A 24943-nucleotide genomic window follows, 5' to 3' on the forward strand; every position below is an offset into this window, starting at 1 on the left:
TTGCAATTTTTTACCCATGTTTTTTTTTTTTCTCTCCTAAGTCTGTTCAGGCTTCTCCTCATGTTGTCGTCATACATTTTGATGAGTGTATTTATACATTTTTTTCTTTTCCCCTTCACCCACTCCCAATTTGTATTCCCTACAGAGTCAGAGGAGAAGCAGAAGGAAATAGTGAACAACAGCATTCCAGAAGGTAAAAAAAATTCTACACTTTTCTTGTGCTGTTTTCTTAATATTAGGATAGGATATACTTTATTTATCCCACAATGGGGAAATTTTGTGGTTGCAGTGCAGATTCAGGAAGTCCAAAAAAAAAAAAAGGTTAAACATTCTCCGGCTTCCTTCCACCTCCAAAGACATGCACCTGGGCATAGGTTGATTGGCAACACTAAATAGTGTGTCAATTTGAGTGTGAATGTTGTCTGTCTATCTGTGTTGGCCCTGCAATGAGCTGGCGACTTGTCCAGGGTGTACCCGCCTTCTGCCCGAACGCAGCTGGGGTAGGCTCCAGCACCCCCCGCAACCCCGAGAGGGACAAGCGGAAGAAAATGGGTGGATGGATAACAACAAGAGGGAAACACTAAAGAAAACAAAGGGCATAAAAGATATAAAAGACCCCAGAGCTTGGGCAACTAGCTGCCATTTCTACATGCAGCTAAAAAAGTAAAACACAACGAAAAACCCAAAAAATTAGCAATAAACAATACATATTGTGCACATACGATTGCACCATGCATAGACAAACAACAAAATAAAAACATAATTTCAAAACCCACATAGGCGCTGGCCTCTGCGGTGCTCCACGCCATCGTCTACTCGGGGGCAGATGTAGCACGGCCAGAGACAGGAACAGACCCAACAAAACAACCAAGAGAGCTGACTCCGTCCTAGGCTGCCCACTAGCTCTCGGTTAATGTCTAGTACGCATCTCCACGTGGACTCCAGTGTGGCAGAGAGCCAGCAGCTGGTCTCCGGTGCAATCATGGCCACGGCCAAAAGGCTCCCCCACCCCGGAGCAGATACAACAGTCCACAAAAAAGCAGCACCGAAGGCAAAAAACACATGAAAGCAAAAGGGAAACATCAAAACCACAAAGGAAGATACAAAAGAGTTTACGTCGTTTAAAGCAAAAGGGAAACATCAAAACCACAAAGGAAGATACAAAAGAGTTTACGTCGTTTAAAGCAAAAGGGAAACATCAAAACAACAAAGGAAGATACAAAAGAGTTTACGTCGTTTAAAGCAAAAGGGAAACATCAAAACCCACAAAGGAAGATACAAAAGAGTTTACGTCATTTAGTTGTTCAAAATTATTTATTACATTATTTTTTTGTGTTTCAAGTACATGGGCCAGACGTGGCCGTCAAAGAGGCCGGGGGGGTCTGGTACCGTGTAGTTCCTCGAGCACGGTGACACAGGGGTTAGTGCATGTGCCTCACAATACGAAGGTCCTGAGTAGTCCTGAGTTCAATCCCAGGCTCGAGATCTTTCTGTGTGGAGTTTGCATGTTCTCCCCGTGACTGCGTGGGTTCGCTCCGGGTACTCCGGCTTCCTCCCACCGCCAAAAACATGCACCTGGGGATAGGTTGATTGGCAACACTAAATTGGCCGTAGTGTGTGAATGTGAGTGTGAATGTTGTCTGTCTATCTGTGTTGGCCCTGCGATGAGGTGGCGACTTGTCCAGGGTGTACCCCGCCTTCCGCCCAAATGCAGCTTAGACAGGCTCCAGCACCCCCCGCGACCCCAAAAGGGACACGTGGTAGAAAATGGATGGATGGATGGAGTTGTTCAAAATGTAATAAGTGTTATCTACTGTTACTTATTTTCTAAAAGTAAATAAGTGTTTTGAAGCGAAATTTGTCCCAGAGCACTCTCGTCACAGTCTCCTTACTCATTTTTGCGCTGACCTTTTCATTGACATAAACACTGACCTTATAGCAGCCCATGCCGTCTTTCAGGTAACCATTCGCAGTTAGGGTAAAAGAGTATTTGGGATCCCAAAAAATTGGGTGATTAAACTGCTTTTTTAAAGGAATAATGGGATTTCTTGTTTGTGATTAATCACATGCGTTAGCTCATTAAATTTGACAGCCCTACTTATTATGCATGTTCATGTATGTGCTTTCAGTAAAGTATGTGGGAGGCTTCCACGGCCTCTTGTCGGGGGTGACGGTGCGTCCAGGCAGCGTGGAGCCTCACAGCGTGGTGGAGTGTCTCTACGCCTGCAGAGAGGGGCTGGACTTTGGAGACCTCGAGACTTTGGGCTCCGGAATGAAGGTATTGAACGCCTCAGGGGATTTCTATTAGGCTGCTCACGTGTACTGTTTTCAAAGAGGATGGCAGCCGTATTTGCGGTAACGATGCTAAGACAAATAGGCTCAGATGGAAAATGTTATATCAATTTCATTTATATAGCCCTCATTTACAACAAGTCACTACACATGGAGCAGGTCTATTACCACACTCCTTGTAGAGTACATTAAAGAGAACCAACTGATCCACACATGAGGAAGCACTCGGACCCATAGGCAAAAAAAAAAACTCTTCTTAGGGAGGAAAACTCAAACAGAACACAAACTCTGTGGGGTGGCCATTTGTCTCGACCAATCGGGTTGAGATAGAAAGACAGACGAGAGGGTGGGTGGATAGCGAGAGAGACAGCCGTATCAACAACAGTAATAGTCCCATGAGGGCAGCAACGATGGTAATGGTCCGCTTCCAGCGTCACCGTCATCAGCCTCAGCACCACCAATTAGGAGCTGATAAATGTGAAGGTGCAGTGGTGCCCTTGTCAGCCGCACCTCTGGAAACAGAGGGCGCTAACCACAGGGGAGAGAGAGGAAAAACGAAATAAAACAGCGTTAGTAACATACTACAGTGCATGGATGGTGATGACACAACAACAAACATTGCATTATGATTGGAATTGGAGAGGATATTATATTATGAGCAACAAACATTACAAACATGGTGCACAAAAATTGGCCTATATTACCACACAAAAAAGGCTATATTAAAATAATGTTAGTCCCCATTATTCCACATAAAATCTGGTTTGCATTATGAATGCCGTATTGCAAATTTGTATGTCATTTAACTTCTCTATATTTACCTTATTTCTGTGTTACGACCACAATGATTTTAATTTTATTTTCATTAATTGTTTTTTTATAATGCATATTATTTTTAATGTTACTGTTTTTGACAGAAAATGTATTGTATATGTATTCTGTTATTATTTTGTATTTAATGTATGTATGAATTGTTGCGTCGACAGCTCTTCCTCCCAAGGAAGTCAAAGTCTGCTGTCCACTCCCAAGTTCTTTTAATGGCAAATATGCTGATGTTAAATTGACCACCAAAAGCAGTAGTTGGTATTTCGTTGTTTATTGTCAAAGCTTTGGCAATAATGAGACCAATCCAGCACCCAAGCGTTCCCTAGCCCGGTCCAGATCGGTCTAGCTCGGTCTCCCCTGTGCTCGTTATCTCAGGAATGTTATGGCAGTCTCAACAGCGCTCTGCCTGTCTACTCAAGGACACTCGAATCCAAGCACTTTGTACCACACGAGACATTAGCTGATGTAAATATGACTATAGGAGTTTTTAGAAAGAAGTAACACTTAAATATGGATATATGGAAAATATCTCGTTCCATCAGTATTCATAATTGTTTATATGCTATTATTTTTTAAATGTAGTTTTTTTTTCCAACGAGGAATTAATATTCTGGCTTTAGGGGTTTTGGATCTACAACAAACAATCTGCAAATGGAAAAATAAGACTGAAAAAATGTTTTAACCCTCACTGATGTTGCTTTAGGCAATCCAGATATTTTGTTTATTTGATTTGAAACAATTAGGTACTGTTTTCTCAGTAAAAAAAAAAACAACACTGTAAGAATTAATATCCTCCAAAGAGCCACGTCCTCTGCAGTGGACATTTTTGAACGTGGATAACATAGCTATTTTTCCCCCAAAATGACTTGTTCTGACAAAAGAAACAGACCACAAACAAATGTCCACTGCAGAGGACGCTGGCTCTCAGGAGGATATTCGCCCTGAGATCGGTAGGTCGTGAGTTTAAACACCGGCCGAGTCATACCAAAGACTATAAAAATTAGACCCATTACCTCCCTGCTTGACACTCAGCATCAAGGGTTGGAATTGGGGGTTGCTGCTGCTCACTGGTCCCCTCACCTCCCAGGGGATGATCAAGGGTGATGGGTCAAATGCAGAGGATAATTTCACCACACCTAGTGTGTGTGTGACAATCATTGGTACTTTAACTTTTTAACTTTAACATCTCCAGTGAGTACTTTGCTAGCTCAGTTGCTTTAAATGATCTGCCCTTTGACTTTTCAGGTGCACGTGAACCCGAGCCAGTCTGTGTTGGTGCTAGAGGGGGATGACATTGAGAGTTTTAACCGTGCCGTGCAGCAGGTGACCTACAGAAACTCCCTACGCTTCGCCACGCCGGGAGTGCGACCCCTCAAACTCACCACCTCGCTCAGGTACAAAAACAGCTTTTATCGCCGAGTACCACCTTTTATTACAGAAAGGAGCTTTTTCATCTCAAATAACGGACATAAATGGCGTCTTTTATACCTTGGTTGCTGCTCTTCAATAAGACTGAATCGATATAAAATGAAGTCAAGCTGAGGGAACGAGACTGTGTGGGTATAATCTGTGAAAGTGGAATGTTTTTGTAGTTCAAAGCATAACGTGGCAACAGACAGAGCCTTAAGGCACTTGTCAGAGGAAGTGTCATTCCTGGACCGTGACGCCTCCTCCTCCTTCAACATTGAACTCATCAAACATGTACCTCGCCTCGGCAGCGATAAGTGCCGCCACTCCGTGAACGAGCTCCATACGCAAGAGGAAAAATAATCTCGTCAAAGCGAGAGATAACAAGAAATATCTTATCTCTTTGCTCATTTCCGCCACAAAAGTCACCTGCGCTCTTCTTGATGGAGCAAACTGCAGGTCACACACTCACTTATTGCTTTCTCGCTCATGTCATTGATTAGCTCATTCTATTCCTTTTCAAGTACCAGCACAGTCTAAATACCACACCCTTTCTCATGTTCCGTCACATTCCTACTCAGTGTGTGCTTGTTTTATCACTGCAGTATGAAATTATGTGTGGGCAATAGTCACTTGATGTAGGAGAAATCATTCACTTTAACTTACAGTTTATAGAACCAAATAGGTAAATAACGACACATTCAAAAATACCATGACCCGTTTTAGCATGCTAACGTGTTAACGATTGTGTAAAATATTAATGGATATTATTTTTAACATTGAAATAATATATTCCAGTGTCAAACTCTTGTTCATGACATTATTAACTGTCATACGAGTGTAAAAAAATATAAGTACTGGAAATTGTAAGACTTTTTATGAGAAACTGGGAGAAAATGTGACAAAAAGTTAAGCACGGTAATACATGATCTTCATAATGTATGTCTTAGAACCTATGTGTCAAAGTCAAGGCCCATCTATGGCCCCTAGGATGATATTTGATTAGTATTACAACCGGCCCGCAGGCCACAGCCGCCTGCTGCTGTTTTGCACGCACCAATACTCCATCAGTGTTGGCGCTGAGAATTTTCAAAATGGGGGGCCAGGGACCCCATCAAGTCATAAAAATGGGGTGCCACAGTAAATTTTTGTTTTATCTCACATTCTATATTGTGTTTTGGAAAAACGTAATCATAAACGTTACTTAATTCATTAAAAAAAAAATACAAAAAAAAAAAATGTTAGGCATATGTGAATGTATTCAGTTATAAACATTCATTCACTTTCTTCTTTCTTTCATGGATCTAAACTTTACCGCTGCCGGTATATTTTTCTATATTTTTATTGTAATATTTTCAGAATGTGTTTGTTCTATTTTTGGCCAAAGTAAGACAAAGAAAACAATCTGAAGTTGTCTTTATTTTTTAGTTTTAATGCCATGATTTTAATAGTACGGCCCGCGTGTGCACAGATATTCCTTCATGCGGGCCCTGAGCTAAAATGAGTTTGACACCCCTGTCTTAGAACATGAGCACCACAGCTGGGCTGCACAAATACGGCTGCCTGGAGGCACAAAGACACTACATTTTGACATGAAAATGCAAAATAATTACAAAGCAAGTAGTGTTACGGTTTGGGTTTAAAATTTGTAGAAAATTAGAATAATGTTAAGCATTATATTTTGGTAGTGTGGCTGGCCACTGTAATCCACAAATATGGCGTCACAAAACTTGCTATATGTTGACATACTAATACCATATTTCCAAAATCTTTTAAGCATGGTATTTGAGCACAATATGTAGGACAAAATAAGACAAAACAATTCACGATTATACTACATTTTGTTTGTAATGTGACTCTAGAAAGAGGTTCCGCAGCCTCCGAAGCAGAACCTCCAGGTTCTGTAACAGCTTCTTCCCTCAGGCCGTAAGACTCTTAAACGCATCATAATTAAATTATCCCCTCAACTCCCCCCAAAATGGATTGACTCGCTGGAATAAAAAAGACAATATAACATACATCCATAAACGTGGACGCATGTGAAAAAGTGCAATATATTTGTCTGTACAGTAATCCATTTATTTATTTATATATATTTATATATATTTATTTATTTTATATATATATTATATATATATTATTTATATATATTTATTTATTTATATATGCACCTTATTGCTTTTTTTATCCTGCACTACCATGAGCTTATGTAACGAAATGTCGTTCTTATCTGTGCTGTAAAGTTCAAATTTGAATGACAATAAAAAAGGAAGTCTAAGTCTAATGTAACGGTTTCACTACAACACACACCACAAATATGACCGACACAGGGCCAAAAAACGTAACATTTGGACCTGAAAAATTGGGTCACATCGACGTTTTTACCTATTTTTGTAGCTAGTTAAAGGAACGAACAGTTAAACTCTATATTTTGTAGATAATGTGATATTTTTTTTTACAGTAATGTTTATGTCATGGCCACAAGGTCCTGGCAACTACATTTTGACATGACAACACTATATTTTGGAACTATTTTAAGGTGTGTTTAACCTTTTAATTTCATAGACCTTAAGAGCAATTGAAGCATTTACAGCTACACACTCCACAAATGTGGTCTACTCAGTGCCATAAAATGTGACATGTATGTCTTTATTCCACTTTTTTTAGGTAGAGAATGAAACCGAAAGTTAAATACCTGTACTTTATTTCGTTAACAGTTTTTCCTTTAACATTTGTGTCACAGCATCATACTCCAGAAATATGGCTGACACAGGACCCTGAAAATATTACATTTTTACATGAAAAACAAATATGTTTTCATAATTTTAGTAGAGGTAGGGTTACAGTAGGCTTTGATATATTTAGAATAACATTGAAAAACAAAGTAGACACTACATTTCTTTGTAATGTGACATGAGTGACCTTACAAATGCTACATTTTTACATGAAAACACTTTAAGGTGGTGTTTGAGAAAAATATTTAGTAGAAAATTTGACAACAAATTGAGAACTACAAAGAACCGGTATTTTGTTTCTAATGTGACGTTAGTTCTGCAACATGAGCATCACAGCAACACACTCCACAAATATGGCTGATACAGTGCCATAAAATGTTAAATTTTGACCTGAAAATAAAAATTAAGGTCGAGCTTTGTTCAAGATTTCTTAGGTAGAGAATGAAATCGAAAGTTAAGCGCTATATTTTGGTAATAATTTGAAGTTTTTTCTTTAACATTACTGTCACAGTAACATACTCCAAATAAGGCTGACACAAAACCCTGAAAATATAAATTTTTTACATGAAAACTAAAATATTTTTCAATAAGTTCAGTACAGTTAAGGTTGCAGTAGGGTTTGCTTTTTAATTTTAGAATAAAATTTGAAAAAAAAAGTCAGCACTACATTTTCTTTTTAATGTGACACGTGACCCCGAAGGGAATAAGTGGTAGAAAATGGACGGATGGATGGATGAGAATCACTGCGGCACATTCCACAAATATAGCAACATGTTTACACGAAAACACAACGCTGATGTTTAAGAAAAGTTTTTAGAAGAAAATTTGGAAAAAAAAATAGAAAGTATTTTGTTTATAATGTGAAGTGAAGTGAAGTGAATTACATTTGTATAGCGCTTTTTCTCAAGTGACTCAAAGCGCTTTACATAGTGAAACCCAATATCTAAGTTACATTCAAACCAGTGTGGGTGGCACTGGGAGCAGGTGGGTAAAGTGTCTTGCCCAAGGACACAACGGCAGTGACTAGGATGGCGGAAGCGGGGATCGAACCTGCAACCCTCAAGTTGCTGGCACGGCCGCTCTACCAACCGAGCTATACCGCCCCATGTGACGTTTGTCCTGCAACAGGAACATCACAGCAACAGATTCCACTATTATGGACGACGCAGTGCCATAAAATGTGATATTTTGACCTGAAAATGCAGTTTAATGCCTGATCTTTGTTCCAATATTAGTGAATGAAATAGAAAGTTAGCCCCTTTTTTTGTCAATAATTTGACCTTTTTCCTTTAACATTGTGTCACAGTGAAAAACTCCGCAAATATGGCTGACACAAGACCCTGAAAACAGTGAATTTTTACATTAAAATGTATACATTGTATAATACTTTCAATGCATATAAGGTAAAATATTAGGGTCTTATTATTTAGTAGAAAATTATAAGAAGAATATAAACACTTGAAAATGGCATCTGTCCTGTCTAAAGAGGCTGTTTTGCAGGATTTAAAAAAAGACCACTTAGAGCTAGATCTTTAGCACATGTGACTAAATCACTCCGCTACTGTACAAGTAAAACAAACGAAAGTCTTTTATCTTGGGTCAGCGCTTTCTTTACACGGCTGCAAACTGACTCTTTCTCTGGCTTTAGCAGTCGCTTTTAGCCGCTGAAATATTAATTCCCCCTCAGATTAGTGCAGTCCAGTGCATGTATGTGGTGAATCTTTTAGATTTATATTTATACTCCAGCAAGAGAAGAAAAGCAGCCCGCTGACAAGGCACATCCCGTCAAACTCATAGCCACGTATTGCGTCTTTGGAAGGCATGCTATAAAATGATTTCCAGCAGGCCACAGAGGCTTTTTAAAAAAAAAAAAAAAAAAAAGCAATTGAAGGTTTTGGTTTTGAGCTTAAGTGTGCAATAGTTTTTCTTCTTTTTTTATCCTCATCAGGCATGTTTTATTGCGTGTGTGTATGTGAAGATTAGATTGATTTTGGGCCAGGAGTCACCCAGATGGCTAAACAGCAGGCCTTTCTGGGGAGGCCGATAGAAGCAGCTGCTCACTCTGATAGTGGAAATGCAACACACACGTACACACACACACACACACACACACACACACACACACACACACACACGTACTGTACCTAATCCCCACTTTAAATATGATGCTGATTTATACTGCCGTTGAAGAAGTAGATGTCCTCAAATTGATTATGCCTTCTGAAATTGGGGGCAAAAAGCATTGCGCTACTTGGCAGCAACCAGCAGAGGGTGCTGTTAATTCAGGGTCAAGTCGTTGGCTTGCAGCCATTTTGACAAGAATGGACATCAAGTAATTTCAAGCATTTTGTCAGTAGTGTCTTAAAGCAACGGAGGCAAAAAGATACTTAGCAGCAACCAGCAGGTTTGCTGGCTAAAAAGTGTGAATTGCAGCCAAGCCCCACGAGCATTACTGCAATCAACACTGGCATCAAAAATTAAGTTAACATTTTTTCAGAGGAAGACTCTTCTATGCCTTGATTGCAATTCTACATTTAAAATGGCTGCCATAGCCGTTTTGGCTAACCGTCTTCTCCTCATCCACCTTTTCTCGTCTATCGCATCCAGATGTTTCAACGAGGAGAGCTGTCTGTCCCTCAAACCCCTGGAAGGGTACCTGGTGGTCCTCCAGCCCGATGCTCCACAGATCTCCCTGTCCGGGGTCGGCCCCCACCTGGCTCGCCCTGCTCCCGAGTTCGAAGGTCCCCGGGGCGTCCCCCTTTTCCCTGAGCTGCGCATCGTCTGTTCTCTCACTCACGCCGTCAACACGGCTGCGCAGGGGATGGAAGGCGGCGGTGAGTGTCACTCCAAAATTTTGGCTCCGTTGGGTACGGTATGTATTTTATTGTGTACTCATTGTACATGGTCCACATGAGTGGTCCCAATTTTGAATTCAATAGAGGTCTGGTTCTGGGATGACGTATGGCGAAACTGCCACAATTTCAACAATTAGTTCTTCCCATTCTATTCCAACAAAGTGGCAAATATGGAAATGTTTTGACGATAAAAACGCCATAAAACGCTTCCGCACCATTTTCCACTTGGGTAAACAGAACAAATGCGGCCCACAATATTTGTCTCTTATTTGGCGTTTCAGCGCTGATGTCAGACGCCGTGGCCCACACTTTGGATGGCTGTGAGGTCCAACCTTTGGGGGAGGAGCTTGACCCAGAGAGGGAGGAGCTTCTGTTGGAGATGGACGTCGTCCGAGAGCGGGGCTTGGAAATCATCAATACTACCGCCTACATTGCCATCACAGGTAAAAAAAAGTACACCTTTTGAAACTAGAGTGTTTTCACATACAGTCACTCGGTTATGAATTCATTCATGGGAGTTTTTGTTCTTGTCCACTTTAGATTACTTTATAACCTATGTGTCAAGGCCCGCAGGCCAGATTCGGCCCGCAAATTAATTATCTATGGACCTCGGGATGATATTTGATTAGTATTAGAACCGGCCCGCAGGCCACAGCCGCCTGCTGCTGTTTTGCACGCACCAATACTCCATCAGGCGCTAGGAATTTTCAAAATGTGGTCCCAGGGACCCCATCATGTCATAAAAATGGGGTGCCACAGTAAATTTTTGTGGTCCCACTTTTTTGTAACGGTTTTGAAAACAAATGATATATGCATGCATTATCCTGTTATATCTCACATTCTATATTGTGTTTTGGAAAAAGGTTGTTATAAACGTTACTTAATTCATTTAAAAAACATATATAAAAGAAAACACATTTTTATGCATATTTAAATGTATTCAGTTATAAACATTCATTCACTTCGTGGCGAAGTTGGTAGAGTGGCCGTGCCAGGAATCGGAGGGTTGCTGGTTACTGGGGTTCAATCCCCACCTTCTACCATCCTAGTCACATCCGTTGTGTCCTTGGGCAAGACACTTCACCCTTGCTCCTGATGGCTGCTGGTTAGCGCCTTGCATGGCAGCTCCCGCCATCAGTGTGTGAATGTGTGTGTGAATGGGTGAATGTGGAAATACTGTCAAAGCGCTTTGAGTACCTTGAAGGTAGAAAAGCGCTATACGAGTATAACCCATTTATCATTTATCATAACTTTACCGCTGCTGGTATTTTTTTTCTATATTTTTATTGTAATATTTTCAAAATGTGTTTGTTCTATTTTTGGCCAAAGTAAGACAAAGTAAACAATCTGAAGTTGTCTTTATTTTTTAGTTTTAATGCCATGATTTTAATAGTCCGGCCCGTTTGAGTTTGACACCCCTGCTTTAGAATGCAATGGCACTACAACTGACTTCTGGATGGCTTTATGTTCACATTGCACAGTTTAAGCTTCGAAACCACGATGGACCACCATATCGCAGTTTGATCCAAATGAAAGTGGTCTGACTTTGATTCACACCTGTAAAAAACGCTTTTAGTTACATTGTAACACAAAATCAACAAAAATAATTTATTTTTTTGTTCACATTAGGAGCTAATTTGAGAGTGGATCCGGTTATTTTTCTCGTACACAGTGAGTTTTGTCTACGTTCACAATCCACACTCCTGTCCTCCAGGTGCTGAATCCATCTCTGTGTATGAGGACGTCCTTCGCTCAGTCCGCTACCGACTGTCCAGAAGCTCGTCCCGCTTCGAGAGACGGTTCCGTCTGTCCTGCTCCGAGATGAACGGCAGATACACCAGCAATGAGTTGACTCTGGAGGCGAGGAAACGTTCCACCACGACTCCTTATAGGGGATCTAGGAATGAAATTAATAATATATTGTTTCCACTCAAAGGTGAACTTCCTCCACTCCTTGGACAGCATGTACCATCCGTCCCACCTGATGGCCTCCCAGCAACAGTTTCTCCATCAACATGCAGGCGAGCTGAGTGGGCACGCTCTGCCCAGCCAACATCGCAACACAGGTGACACCGCTTGCATTTGAATCAAGCAAAGTGTGCGTCTATAGCAGTGGTTCTCAAACTTTTTTCACCAAGTACCACCTCAGAAAACACTTAGGTCTCCAAATACCACCACAATGGCCAACAATAAATACAGTAGCATAGTAGGCCTAAGTATTCATTAAAAACTAGGCAGAGTTTTTATTTAACGAGTGTGTTTAGAGATGTCCGATAATATTGGCCGATAAGTGCTTTAAAATGTAATATCGGAAAATATCTGTATCGGTTTCAAAAAGTAAAATTTATGACTTTTTAAAACGCCGCTGTGTACCCGGACGTAGGGAGAAGTACAGAGCGCCAATAAACCTTTAGGCACTGCCTTTGCGTGCCGGCCCAATCACATAATACCTACGGCTTTTCACACGCACAAGTAAATGCAAGGCATACTTGGTCAACAGCCGTACAGGTCACACTGAGGGTGGACGAATAAACAACTTTAACACTGTTACAAATATGCGCCACACTGTGAACCCACACCAAACAAGAATGACAAACACATTTCGGGAGAACATCCGCACCGTAACACAACATAAACACAACAGAACAAATACCCAGAACCCCTTGCAGCACTAACTCTTCCGGGACGCTACAATATACACCCCCCGCTACCCCCTACCTTCCACCCCCCACCTCAACCCCCCCAACCCCGCCCACCTCAAACTCCCCATGCTCTCTCAGGGAGAACTTGTCCCAAATTCCAAGCTGCTGTTTTGAGGCATGTTAAAAAAAATACTGCACTTTGTGACTTCAATAATAAATATGGCAGTGCCATGTTGGCATTTTTTCCATAACTTGAGTTGATTTATTTTAAAAAACCTTGTTACATTGTTTAATGCATCCAGCGGGGCATCACAACAAAATTAGGCATAATAATGTGTTATTTCCACGACTGTATATATTGATATTGGTTGATATCGGAATCGGTAATTAAGAGTTGGACAATATCGGAATATCGGATATCGGCAAAAAAGCCATTATCGGACATCTTTAAGTGTATTTATTATTTTTGTCCGTGGTGTCAAACTCATTTTAGCTCAGGGGCCGCATGGAGGAAAATCTATTTCCACTTGGGCCGGTCTGGTAAAATCATGGCATAATAACTTAAAAGTACTACTGCGACAACTTCAGATTTTTTTGTTTTACTTTGGCCCAAAATAGAATCGAATAATAGAATAGAATAATCCACTTGACAAAACACTTCGTTAGTTCAAACATTTTGAAGAAAAAATTGGTACAGCTGCAGAAACACCATGAAGAACTTAGACATCGTCTCGGTGTATCTACAAAGCCAATAAACTGTAAGTCACCGTCCATCTCAAATTGAACAAAGTACAAAATAACTATTTAATAAAAAGTTTTCCAGGTATCAAATACCTAATTTGTCATTCCCATGTATTAATCCTGTGTGAACTCAACAAACCATACAAACTGAGGTACCGCATGGAGGAAAATCTATTCCCACGTGGGCCGGACTGGTAAAATCATAGCATAATGACTTAAAAATACAACTGCGACCGATTGTTTTTTTGTTTTACTTTGGCCCAAAATAGAACAACCACATTCTGAAAATGTAATATCACAAATAATCCACTTGGACAAAACACTCCAAGTTAGTTCAAACATTTTGAAGAAAAAATTGGTACAGCTGCAGAAACACCATGAAGAACCCAATGAACTTAGACTATGTCTCAGTGTATCTACAAAGCCAATAAATTCTAAGTCACAGTCTATCTCAAATTGAACAAAATACTCTTCTAGGTACCTAATTTGTCATTTCCACATATTACAAACCATACAAACTGAGGTAGAAACTATTCATTTGAGTTACTCCCTGCCTTGTAGGCATCACTGTGTGTATTGATGTAAAATACGAGGTGTGCAATGCATTAACAATTTCAACAAACCAAACGTATGAATTTAAGAGTATAATATTGCACTAAATCACACACTGTTCACTTCTTTAAAATGTCCACAGAAGACAATATTTTTTACAGAATGATATTAAGGTGCAGTGTCTCTTGCATCCTTTTAAGTGGGGTTACCAATTGGATTATCTTTTAGCCTTCACAAGTGCATCAATATCAGGTGTCACATCTTGAGTGGCAGACAATTTTAGGATGTTATTTAAGTGGCTGTGCGGGAGCCTTGAGCGTAGCTTTGTTTTATAGATGCTTATTACAGAGAACACTTGCGCACAAAGATGTGTGGTTTCCCATTCACTTCTGTGAATAAATAGGAGGATGATCAATTTTCTTGGAACACTCTGCACTCTGTGTCCACGTTTTTATTTTTTGACAAGGACATTTTGTGGAAATGAGGATGCCAAATCACGATGTGTTTAAAGCAGAAGACTTAAAGTGTCAGGATTCACGTTGTGTCGAGGGGGAGGAGCTGCAGCCCTGCTTTACTGTGTACCTATTGCTTGCTCGGCTTCATATAAACCATTTGCTTGCCTAACAGAATTGTAATTGCGACATACAGTGGACACATTGAGAACAGCAGTTTTTTTCATTTAAAAATGCAGATAATTCTTACACTTAGCAAATGTATCCCGCGAGCCGGAAAAAGCCGTTTGCGTGCCTAATCCATGGAATATAGGAAAATAAAACACTGTACTTTAATAAATTCTTTGGCGTACTACTAGATGGAGCCCTAAACAACTAAAACCAGTAGCGTAAGAACTACCGCTGCTACTCTCCTTCTACAATTTTATTTTAAAAATCAACTATTTTCATATTGACATTTTTCATCTTGTAGTATTGCAACATTTTTTCCTCTTTATTGCTATGTTTTATCTCATAGTGTCTTTATTCCTCGTAATATATACATTTTATGATTTTTTTATTTTAACTGTGCTTATTTTTCTCCTGATATTAAATTTTGCCCAGGCACTACAGTTAATAATTGGCTTTGTAGCTAAAACTGGCACATTCATAGAAATGTGTATGAATGTGTACTGTCACTGTTATTAATAAATAAATAAATAACATGACAACCTTTCTCATAAAATTCCAACTTTATTCTTTTAAATAAATTTTTTTAAGGATACCTATTCTTGTGATATTACAACATATTATGAAAACGTGTAGTGTTTGCTCTTAACATGGCACCTTTATTCTCGTTATTGTGCTATTAATTATTGTAACATTTAAACTTTTTTCTCATAAAAACATCTTTAATATCATATCACAACTTTTTTTTTTACAAAAAACATAACATACCAACCTTTCCTCGTAGGGACAATTTGTGTTCTTATAATATTTTTTTGGTTCAGAATCAGAAATGTGACTATTTTCCTATAACATTACAACTTTGTTCTTATAAGATTACAACTTCATATTCGTAATAATAAAATAAAAAAACAATAAATGACTCTCATAATTTTCCTCCCTCCAACTACAACCAAATTCTCATAATTGAAATATTGTAGCATTACGCATTTATTCTTGACATTTCAACTTTAGTTTCATAATAAAGAAAACACTTGTCTATCTCTGTTATTGTTGATTGGTTACTGTCCTGGTCGTGGTAAATACATTACAAGAAATGAAATAACACCCACATAGTCACCTTTATACTAATTTAATCCAATATAGTAATGCTGCCTGAAGCTGAGCCTATCAGTGGTCACGATACTGAACAGTGTGCTCTGATTGGCTTGATTGATTGATTGATTGATTGATTGATTGATTGATTGAGACTTTTATTAGTAGGTTGCACAGTGAAGTACATATTCTGTACAATTGACCACTAAATGGTAACACCCGAATAAGTTTTTCAACTTGTTTAAGTCGGGGTCCACTTGATCCTGATCTAATCTAATGGCCAATACCACTGTAGTATTGATCATTTTAGACCATCTAGTATTTTTTTTTTGCTTGAAAATGCTTAATTTAGGCCAAAAATATGTAGAATATGCATTAAAAAACAAAAACATCTGCTATAGAAGGGAAGCCACAAACTTCCAAGCGCAATATGGTGAGAGATGACTGTATTATGTATTTCCCCCCTCATAAATGCATCTAAATGCTCATGATATTAAAACTTCTTTAGTTGCACTAATTCGGCCATTCACAGAGTCAATAATGCTAGGCTTTTATTGACGCTATCATTAAAGTTAAAGTACCGATGATTGTCACACACACACTAGGTGTGGCGAAATTATTCTCTGCATTTGACCCATCACCCTTGATCACCCCCTGGGGGGTGAGGGGAGCAGTGAGCAGCAGTGGTGGCTGCGCCCGGGAATCATTTTTGGTGATTTAACCCCCAATTACAACCCTTGATGCTGCGTGTCAAGCAGGTAGGCAATGGGTCCCATTTTTTTTTATAGTCTTTGGTATGACTCGGCCCGGGGTTTGAACTCACAACCTACCGAACTCAGGGTGGACACTCTAACCACTAGGCCACTGAGTAGGTAATTCAGTCAGTGTAATTTGCTGCATTCTGTGATTTTATACCAAGGCTCTTCAGTTGGCAGTCCAAGGGCCAAATCCGGCCCAGGAATGACACAATATTGGAGTTCAGTTCAAAACTTGGGAGACAACATTTTTGCAGCAAATTCCTAAAAACACTCTTGTTGTATAAAGGAACATGGACCATTGTAACCCCATTGGCAGATCCTTGCATTGACATTTGTACCCTGCTAGCAAACATTGAACACTTGTGATTTACATAACGGAGGCCTCTTTAAGTCGTCTCTTTTTTTGGCAGTTACAATTTTTATGTGTTGTGATTTATGTAACTAAGGTGTTGCTGTAGGTCATGGGTGTCAAACTCTGGCCCGGGCCAAATTTGGCCCGCCGTGTAATTTCACTTGGCCCGTGAGGTGATATCAAATTAACACTAGAGCTGGCCCGCCGATTATATAAAGCGGCGGTGCCGCGGTACACCGCTAATTCTCATACTTGCCAAACCTCCTCCCAAAGTTCAGTGCCCCTCCCAAGAATTGTAACATCCCCCTTTCGTCCAGTACAATGAGTGCTAGCTCAGTTACATAACATGTACAGCTTTGGCACGTATACAGAAGTGAATGCAACGCATACTTGATCTTCAGCGATACAGGTCACACTGAGGGTGCCAGTATAAAAACCTTTAACATTGTCAGAAATATACGCCACACTGTGAATCCACACCAAACAAGAATGACAAACACATGTCGGGAGAACATCCGCACAGTAACACAACATAAACACAACAGAACAAATACCCAGAACCCTTTGCAGCACTAACTCTTCCGGGACGCTATAAGGTGTGTGTGTGTGTGTGTGTGTGTGTGTGTGTGTGTGTGTATGGGTGGGGGGCGGCGGAGTTTGGAGGTAGCAGGGGTGCATAGTCCCGGAAGAGTTAGTGCTGCAAAGGGTTCTGGGTATTTGTTCTGTTGTGTTTATGTTGTGTTACTGTGCGGATGTTCTCCCAAAATGTGTTTGTCATTCTTGTTTGGTGTGGATTCACAGTGTGGCGTATATTTCTGACAATGTTAAAGTTGCTTATACGGCCACTCTCAGTGTAAAATGTATCGCTGTTGATGAAGTATGCTTTGCATTTACGTGTGTGTGTATGTGTGTGTGTGCGTACAGGAGCCGCACATATCTTGTGACCGGGCGGGCACGTTGTTAGAAGGGATGAAAAGCGGACGTGACGTCAGCTCGTAGAGGACGTTAAAAGCAGTGCCTGTAAGGCACGCCCCCAAGACTGTGGAATACGAGATATAATGACTGATGAACACCTTTGTTCGATAATGAAGGTTGCCTCAGCTCAAAGCCTGAGCCCTGACATTAATGAACTAGCATCCAAGAAAAGATGGCAGGTATCTGGCTTGGGCACATCAGATTAGATCAGTGTGTTGCAAACTGAGCAGTTTAAAGTCCTGAATGGTTGTTTTATTCATTATTGTATTTTCAAATGTATTAGCCTGTGGAAAAAGTTAATGTTGATATTTACCTCAGAAGGCTGCAAATAGAAAAAAGGCATTCAATTTTTATTTAAATTGTATTTGATATACCATTATATTTTTATTATTATTATTTGAAACTCGATTTTGCATGTCACTATAAAGTTATATAAGCCTTGCTTGTTCAATATTTAATGCAAAACTTGTTTGGGTCCCTATCAAAAAGGTTAATTTGTTCAACCTTGGCCCGCGGCTTTGTTCAGTTTTAAATTTTGGCCCACTCTGTATTTGAGTTTGACACCCCTGCTGTAGGTTGTTTACTTCAGATGCAGTCAGTAGTCATTTGTTCAACTTGAGTTACACTACCGTTCAAAAGTTTGGGGTCACCCAAACAATTTTGTGGAATAGCCTTCATTTCTAAGAACAAGAATAGACTGTCGAGTTTCAGATGAAAGTTCTCTTTTTCTGGCCATTTTGAGCATTTAATTGACCCCACAAATGTGATGCTCCAGAAACTCAATCTGCTCAAAGGAAGGTCAGTTTTGTAGCTTCTGTAACGAGCTAAACTGTTTTCAGATGTGTGAACATGATTGCACAAGGGTTTTCTAATCATCAATTAGCCTTCTGAGCCAATGAGCAAACACATTGTACCATTACAACACTGGAGTGATAGTTGCTGGAAATGGGCCTCTATACACCTATGTAGATATTGCACCAAAAACCAGACATTTGCAGCTAGAATAGTCATTTACCACATTAGCAATGTATAGAGTGTATTTCTTTAAAGTTAAGACTAGTTTAAAGTTATCTTCATTGAAAAGTACAGTGCTTTTCCTTCAAAAATAAGGACATTTCAATGTGACCCCAAACTTTTGAACGGTAGTGTATACTCGTGGTAGTTCCTCAAGGTTCCATTTCAGGTTCTCTCGTATTCATAATTTGGGCTATTCGACTGGTGGCCCGCGGGTTCAGTTAAAAAAACTTGTGAGAGACTCACCTTTTTGCAGCAGATTCTCAAAAACACTAGTGTGCTGTCATACAGATGATCTTTGACCAGATTTTTTTTAGAAGGTCCTTAAAACAGCTCAGCGCTCATGTAAATCTGACAAAATAAATAGAACAACATCAAATGTCTACTGTAGGGTTGTACGGTATACCGGTATTAGTACAGTACCGCGATACAAATGAATCATATTCGGTACTATACTGCCTCTAAAAAGTACCGGTCCCCCACTCCCCCATCGTCGTCACGTTGTGACATTGTTGGTTTACGAGCATAGGAGCATGTTCGGCAGCGCACAATCAAGGAGTACTTACAAGCAGACACAGTGTGTAGACAGAAAAGGGAGAACGGACGCATTTTGGCTTAAAAAGTAACGATAAAGGTGAAGTTATAACACTGAAACGCCCTCAGGAAGAGGTGCTTTAAGACATGGCTAGCTAACTAGCGGCTAAAGTCCAGCCACAGTCTGCAGTGTTTTAGCTACTTCTAAATCACTAATCCTCGCCTCCATGGCGACTAATAAAGTAAGTTTCTTACAAGTATCATCCCTGCAGGACGAGGAATAGCTAAACATGCTTCACTACACACCGTAGCTCACCGGCGTCACAATGTAAACAAACGCAATTGGTGGATCTACACCTAACATCCACTGTAATGATATCAAGTACAGTAGCGTATCTGGTCCATACTACTATGATTACATCGATATTTTTTAGCATCACAAAATCTTCTTTCGTTTAAAAAAAATTTATATTATGTTTATAAACTCAGAAAATATGTCCCTGGACACATGAGGACTTAAATTATGACCAATGTAGGATACTGTAATGACTTGGTATCGGATTGATACCCAAATTTGTGGTATCATCCAAAACTAATGTAAAGCATCCAAACAACAAAAGAAAAAGGGATTATTACATTTTAACAGAAGTGTAGATAGAACATGTTAAAAGAGAAAGTAAGCAGATTTTAACAGTAAATGAACAAGTAGATAAATAATTCATTTTCTACCACTTGTCCTTAATATTGTTGACAAAATAATAGAATGATAAATGACACAATATGTTACTGCATACGCCAGCAGCTAAATTAGGAGCCTTTGTTTGCTTACTTACTAATTAAAGACAAGTTGTCTTGTATGTTCACTATTTTATTTAAGGACAAACTTGCAATAGGAAACATAGGTTTAATGTAGCGTAAGATTTTTAGTTAAAATAAAGCCAATAATGCAATTTTTTGTGGTCCCCTTTATTTAGAAAAGTATCGAAATACATTTTGGTACCGGTATCAAAATATTGGTATCGAAACAACACTAGTCTACTGTAGAGGACACTGGTTCTCAGGGATATACAAAATAAGACTAAGTGAAGGGAGAAGTCCATATTCCATATTATACTCTACATGAAATATCTGTTGCTGTTTGTTTATCAGTGGTACCTGGGGCCGCCACCGTCATCATCATGGTGTGTGTGGGCTTCCTGGTCGTCATGGTGATCCTCGGCGTTTTCCGAATCCGCTCCATCCATCGCCGCAGCGAGGAGGCCCAGGAAGCGGCGAAGGAGGGAGGCTGCCAGTGGGACGACTCCGCCCTCACCATCATCGTCAACCCCATGGAGGTGAAAAAAAAAAAAAAAAGTGGTCCACATGGATGGAAAAAAAAGCGCACTCACTCTGCCCTTCACGTTTGCAGTCGTACGAGTCTCGCATGGGCATCTCTGCGGACACGGAGGGAGAAGGCGAGGAGGAGGAGGAGGAGGTGGCAGAGTCGCCTGACAACACCAGCGACGACCAGCGGATCATCATCAAGAAGGAGGCGAGAGACGGCAACGCCCGCCGCTACTGAGCTAAATGTAAACCCTGCACTCCCTTCTCATGGAAACCACCGGTCACGATACTTTTATGATCATGTAAGGAATGTATACCTGCAAACACCATGCACAACACAGCCAATGTAATATACCCAGCCACACACACCACGCCATACGTGACCTATATCCAACGACGGGGCGCTTGTTCTCCACTTAAATGTTCAGTGGCACAATGTACACAGTCAATGTCAAATAATGGTGTCAGCCACCTAAATGATTTGTGGTGCATTACAATGATAATGTGTCTGTATAGCGCGATGCTGGATGAATAAGGCTGCGTTCTTTTCTCTTCTTCTTTTCTTTTAAGATTGTATTGTATTTGGTTATCGACCACACAATTTCAATACTTGCTCTCCACATGCAGGCAATGACTTACAAAGTCAGCGCACAAGTTGTCTCGTCCCTCCTTGCGATCTCTCTCGACACATTCCGTACCAAAGCGTACGTTTTTTTAAAGCATTCATCAACAAAGAAGAAGTAGCGCCATGTTGGAAAGCAGAAAAAGGATCAATGCATAAAATTACAAGAATGAAGTAGTATGAGAAAACAGTAAAATGCTATTAAAAAAAACTTGTATGAGGGAAAAAAAGTAGTATTTTTAAAAAGTGATCATGCATTCTTATGGTTTACTTTTTATTCACAGAACATACTTGTTCATGGAATATTACAATTTAATTCAGGTAACACAATGCCATTATTCTTGTAATTGTAGTAAAAAAAATACTATATTGTCATTATTATGTTGCAACCTTTTTGATACTATTATGACTTAACAGTCATAACATGACAACGTTATTCCTGTAATATTGCAAGTTTTTCTCTTAATGTTGACTTTATTCTAGTAACATGACAATATTATGCTTGTAATATTACGAATTAATTTGAAGAACATTCTAATTTCCTAAGTTTTCTCAGAAAAAAAAAGACTACTCACTCAACGACTTTTGTCCTTGTTCATTCTTGTAACATCGCAAGCTTTTTCTCATAATGCAACAGTATTCTCATAATACAACTTCATTCTCAGAACATTAGCGCATTATTGTATCAATGTTATGTTTTTTTTCTCCCTAGGAACTACATTCTAATAATATTCCTGACTTCAACATGTTTTTATTTTTATAAGTTTCCCACTTATTCATGGTACATTCCTACTTTTTTTCTTGTAATGATTGAGGGGTTACTCCCGCAATAATGTACCATGTTACTTTATTCTCATAAAAATTAAGCTATATTCTCGTAAACGTTGGACTTAATTCTAATGTTACGGCTTCTCTCTCCGCAAAATATGGCTGGTCATGTAACATTACAACTTTAAAAAAAAATAAAAAATAATTATATATATATATATATATATATATATATATATATATATATATATATATATATATATATATATATATATATATATATATATATATATATATATATATATATATATATATATATATATTAAGACTTAATTCTGGTAACATGGCAACATTTCATTCTTTATAAACAATTTCTCGTAACATGACTTTATTTTCATATAGCACGACAACTTAATTTTCATTATGTCACAGGTTTTTTTCTCTGACAATGTGTACATAGCATGACTTAATTTAATTTTAGAATGTCATGAAAATTTTACTATTGTAACATTACGACTTTTTTTTCGCATTATTTGACTGAATCCTTATAATACAATGACAACTTCATTGTCATAACATACAACTTTATTTGCGTAACATCCTAATGCTTTTTCACGTACATCACAGCTTATTATAATGCATACGCATGCAAACTGGTCCTTCTGCAATACTCATGGTGCATTTGGCGCTTGGTTACATTACTGTCTTTAATTAAACTGCTTGACTTGAGCTCTAATGCATCTTACACTGACCTCTAGAATGTCTCCAAAAAACACACACACGCACACAACACTACCCCCGCTGTCCCCGGAATGTCCGCTCAGCTTGGGCAGTTTTGATTGTATTTATGTAATGAATTTTATGTACATACAATGATAAATACTATGATCATATAATTATCATTATAAATTGTTAGCATCGCAGCAGCCACTTTTTCAGCACATTTCGAGAGGGAGACGAATAAGTCATTTCCTTTTTTTTGTTAATTCCAGCATCAAAGAAATAAGTAGGAAAATGATACTATATAGTAGTAGTGGTAAGGATGATAACTCCTGGCTTGATGAGTGTCTCTTACTTTTGTGTGTGATAATGTTGTAATTAAAAGAAAAAAACACAGAAAGGCACATTTGTTGTGATACCTGCAACTTTAGATAAATGTCTCATCTTTTGCACTCTTTTCACCTTTACAACCAACTTTCTACGTTCTTTCTTCTACCCGATATTTGGGTTCAGTGAATGTGACTCCCCAACTGTCCCCCCCCTCCCGTGTCTCTTGCTGTCCGTCTGTGTAGCCTATCAATGTGCAGTGCTAAAATCCTGTCAGTAAATAAATGAAAAAGCCTGTTTTTTTTTTTCCGTTTTGTTTTTTGAGTGTGATGTTACAAAGGAGTACACATTGCATTGAATAACTTATACAATTATATTATCCTCACTCCTGGAACAATATTACCTGCAATTACTGGTGCAGTTTAAGGACATGGAGTGTGCCCAAGAGAGACCACTGTCAACAAAATTCATAATAAAATCAATAAATGACATTTCCATGAGAAGCCTGTTTTTTTAGGGTTTCAAAAACACAAAAATCTATCTATCATAATATCAAGGAATGGAATATATTTCCGAAACCAAATAAAATATTGTAACTGTATAGAACTAGGCAATAAAGTGTCATACATGATCGATTACATGTGCATAAAGTGTAAAAATAAGTTTAACTCTGTAAAATGTACAAACGACAATACACTTTCAAATATATCAGATACTGGACTTTACTATTTTACACAGTGGTGTGCCATCAGGGCCAGCAAGGCCTTCTCTGCTGGCCTAACATAAAACATGATAATTAATTAATAAAAGTTCATTTTATTTTTAATTGATTTTCCATAAATATATAAAAGTATTCATCATATTCTCTTCATGTCATATTAGGCTCCAGTGTTGCTTTTTTAAGTTAGAGCTTTTATCCAATCAAAATTCAGCTAGCTGCCGTATTTCCCGGACTATAAGTCGCAGTTTTTTTCATAGTTTGGCCGGGGGTGCGACTTATACTCAGGAGCGACTTATGTGTGAAATTATTAACACATTACCGTAAAATATCAAATAATATTATTTAGCTCATTCATGTAAGAGACTAGACGTATAAGATTTCATGGGATTTAGCGATTAGGAGTGACAGATTGTTTGGTTAACGTATAGCATGTTCTATATGTTATAGTTATTTCAATGACTCTTACCATAATATGTTACGTTAACATACCAGGCACGTTCTCAGTTGGTTATTTATGCCTCATATAACGTACACTTATTCAGCCTGTTGTTCACTATTCTTTATTTATTTTAAATTGCCTTTCAAATGTCTATTATTTGTGTTGGGTTTTATCAAATAAATTTCCCCAAAAATGCGACATATACTCCAGTGCGATTTATATATGTCTTTTTCCTTCTTTATTATGCATTTTCGGCCGGTGCGACTTATACTCCGAAAAATACGGTAGTTGCCAGCACTGTATGAATTCTGCCTCAGGCATTCTGACCCAACATTTAACGAACGGAGGACATTCATTAGACAGTTGCAATAGCCAATCAGATCACAAGTTGTTGGCCTTACGTTGAACGTGACTGTGATTGGATACTCACTTGTCACTCCCAAGTATCCAATCACAAGTTGTGATTTACGAAAGCAGAAAGTGGCACCGGAGCTACACCCGGCCAGCGGAGAAATCAGCGGTACTCACTTTTTTAACCAACAAAAAAGCAGAGCAAAAATGTTGATTAGGTGGCAGATTTATGTTTGCAAGTGCATTTTCAAGAAGGATATTTAAAGAGAGACTAGATC

At 39.0% G+C, this 24943-nt stretch overlaps 1 protein-coding gene across 1 annotated transcript in view; it reads left to right on the forward strand.

Moving 5' to 3' along the window:
* Positions 1–22298, forward strand: part of clstn3 (calsyntenin 3) — a 50242-nt gene extending 27944 nt beyond the window's left edge. The window contains exons 11-19 of the mRNA XM_062063831.1: positions 146–193; positions 2130–2278; positions 4363–4511; positions 9867–10093; positions 10396–10557; positions 11829–11974; positions 12051–12180; positions 20544–20728; positions 20803–22298. Of these exons, the coding sequence (XP_061919815.1) occupies positions 146–193; positions 2130–2278; positions 4363–4511; positions 9867–10093; positions 10396–10557; positions 11829–11974; positions 12051–12180; positions 20544–20728; positions 20803–20955 (1349 nt within the window). The 3' untranslated portion in view covers positions 20956–22298. The remainder of the gene's footprint in view (positions 1–145; positions 194–2129; positions 2279–4362; positions 4512–9866; positions 10094–10395; positions 10558–11828; positions 11975–12050; positions 12181–20543; positions 20729–20802) is intronic.
* Positions 22299–24943: the final 2645 nt, after the last annotated feature.

Source organism: Entelurus aequoreus, linkage group LG11, assembly GCF_033978785.1.
Source record: "Entelurus aequoreus isolate RoL-2023_Sb linkage group LG11, RoL_Eaeq_v1.1, whole genome shotgun sequence".
NCBI lineage: Eukaryota > Metazoa > Chordata > Actinopteri > Syngnathiformes > Syngnathidae > Entelurus > Entelurus aequoreus.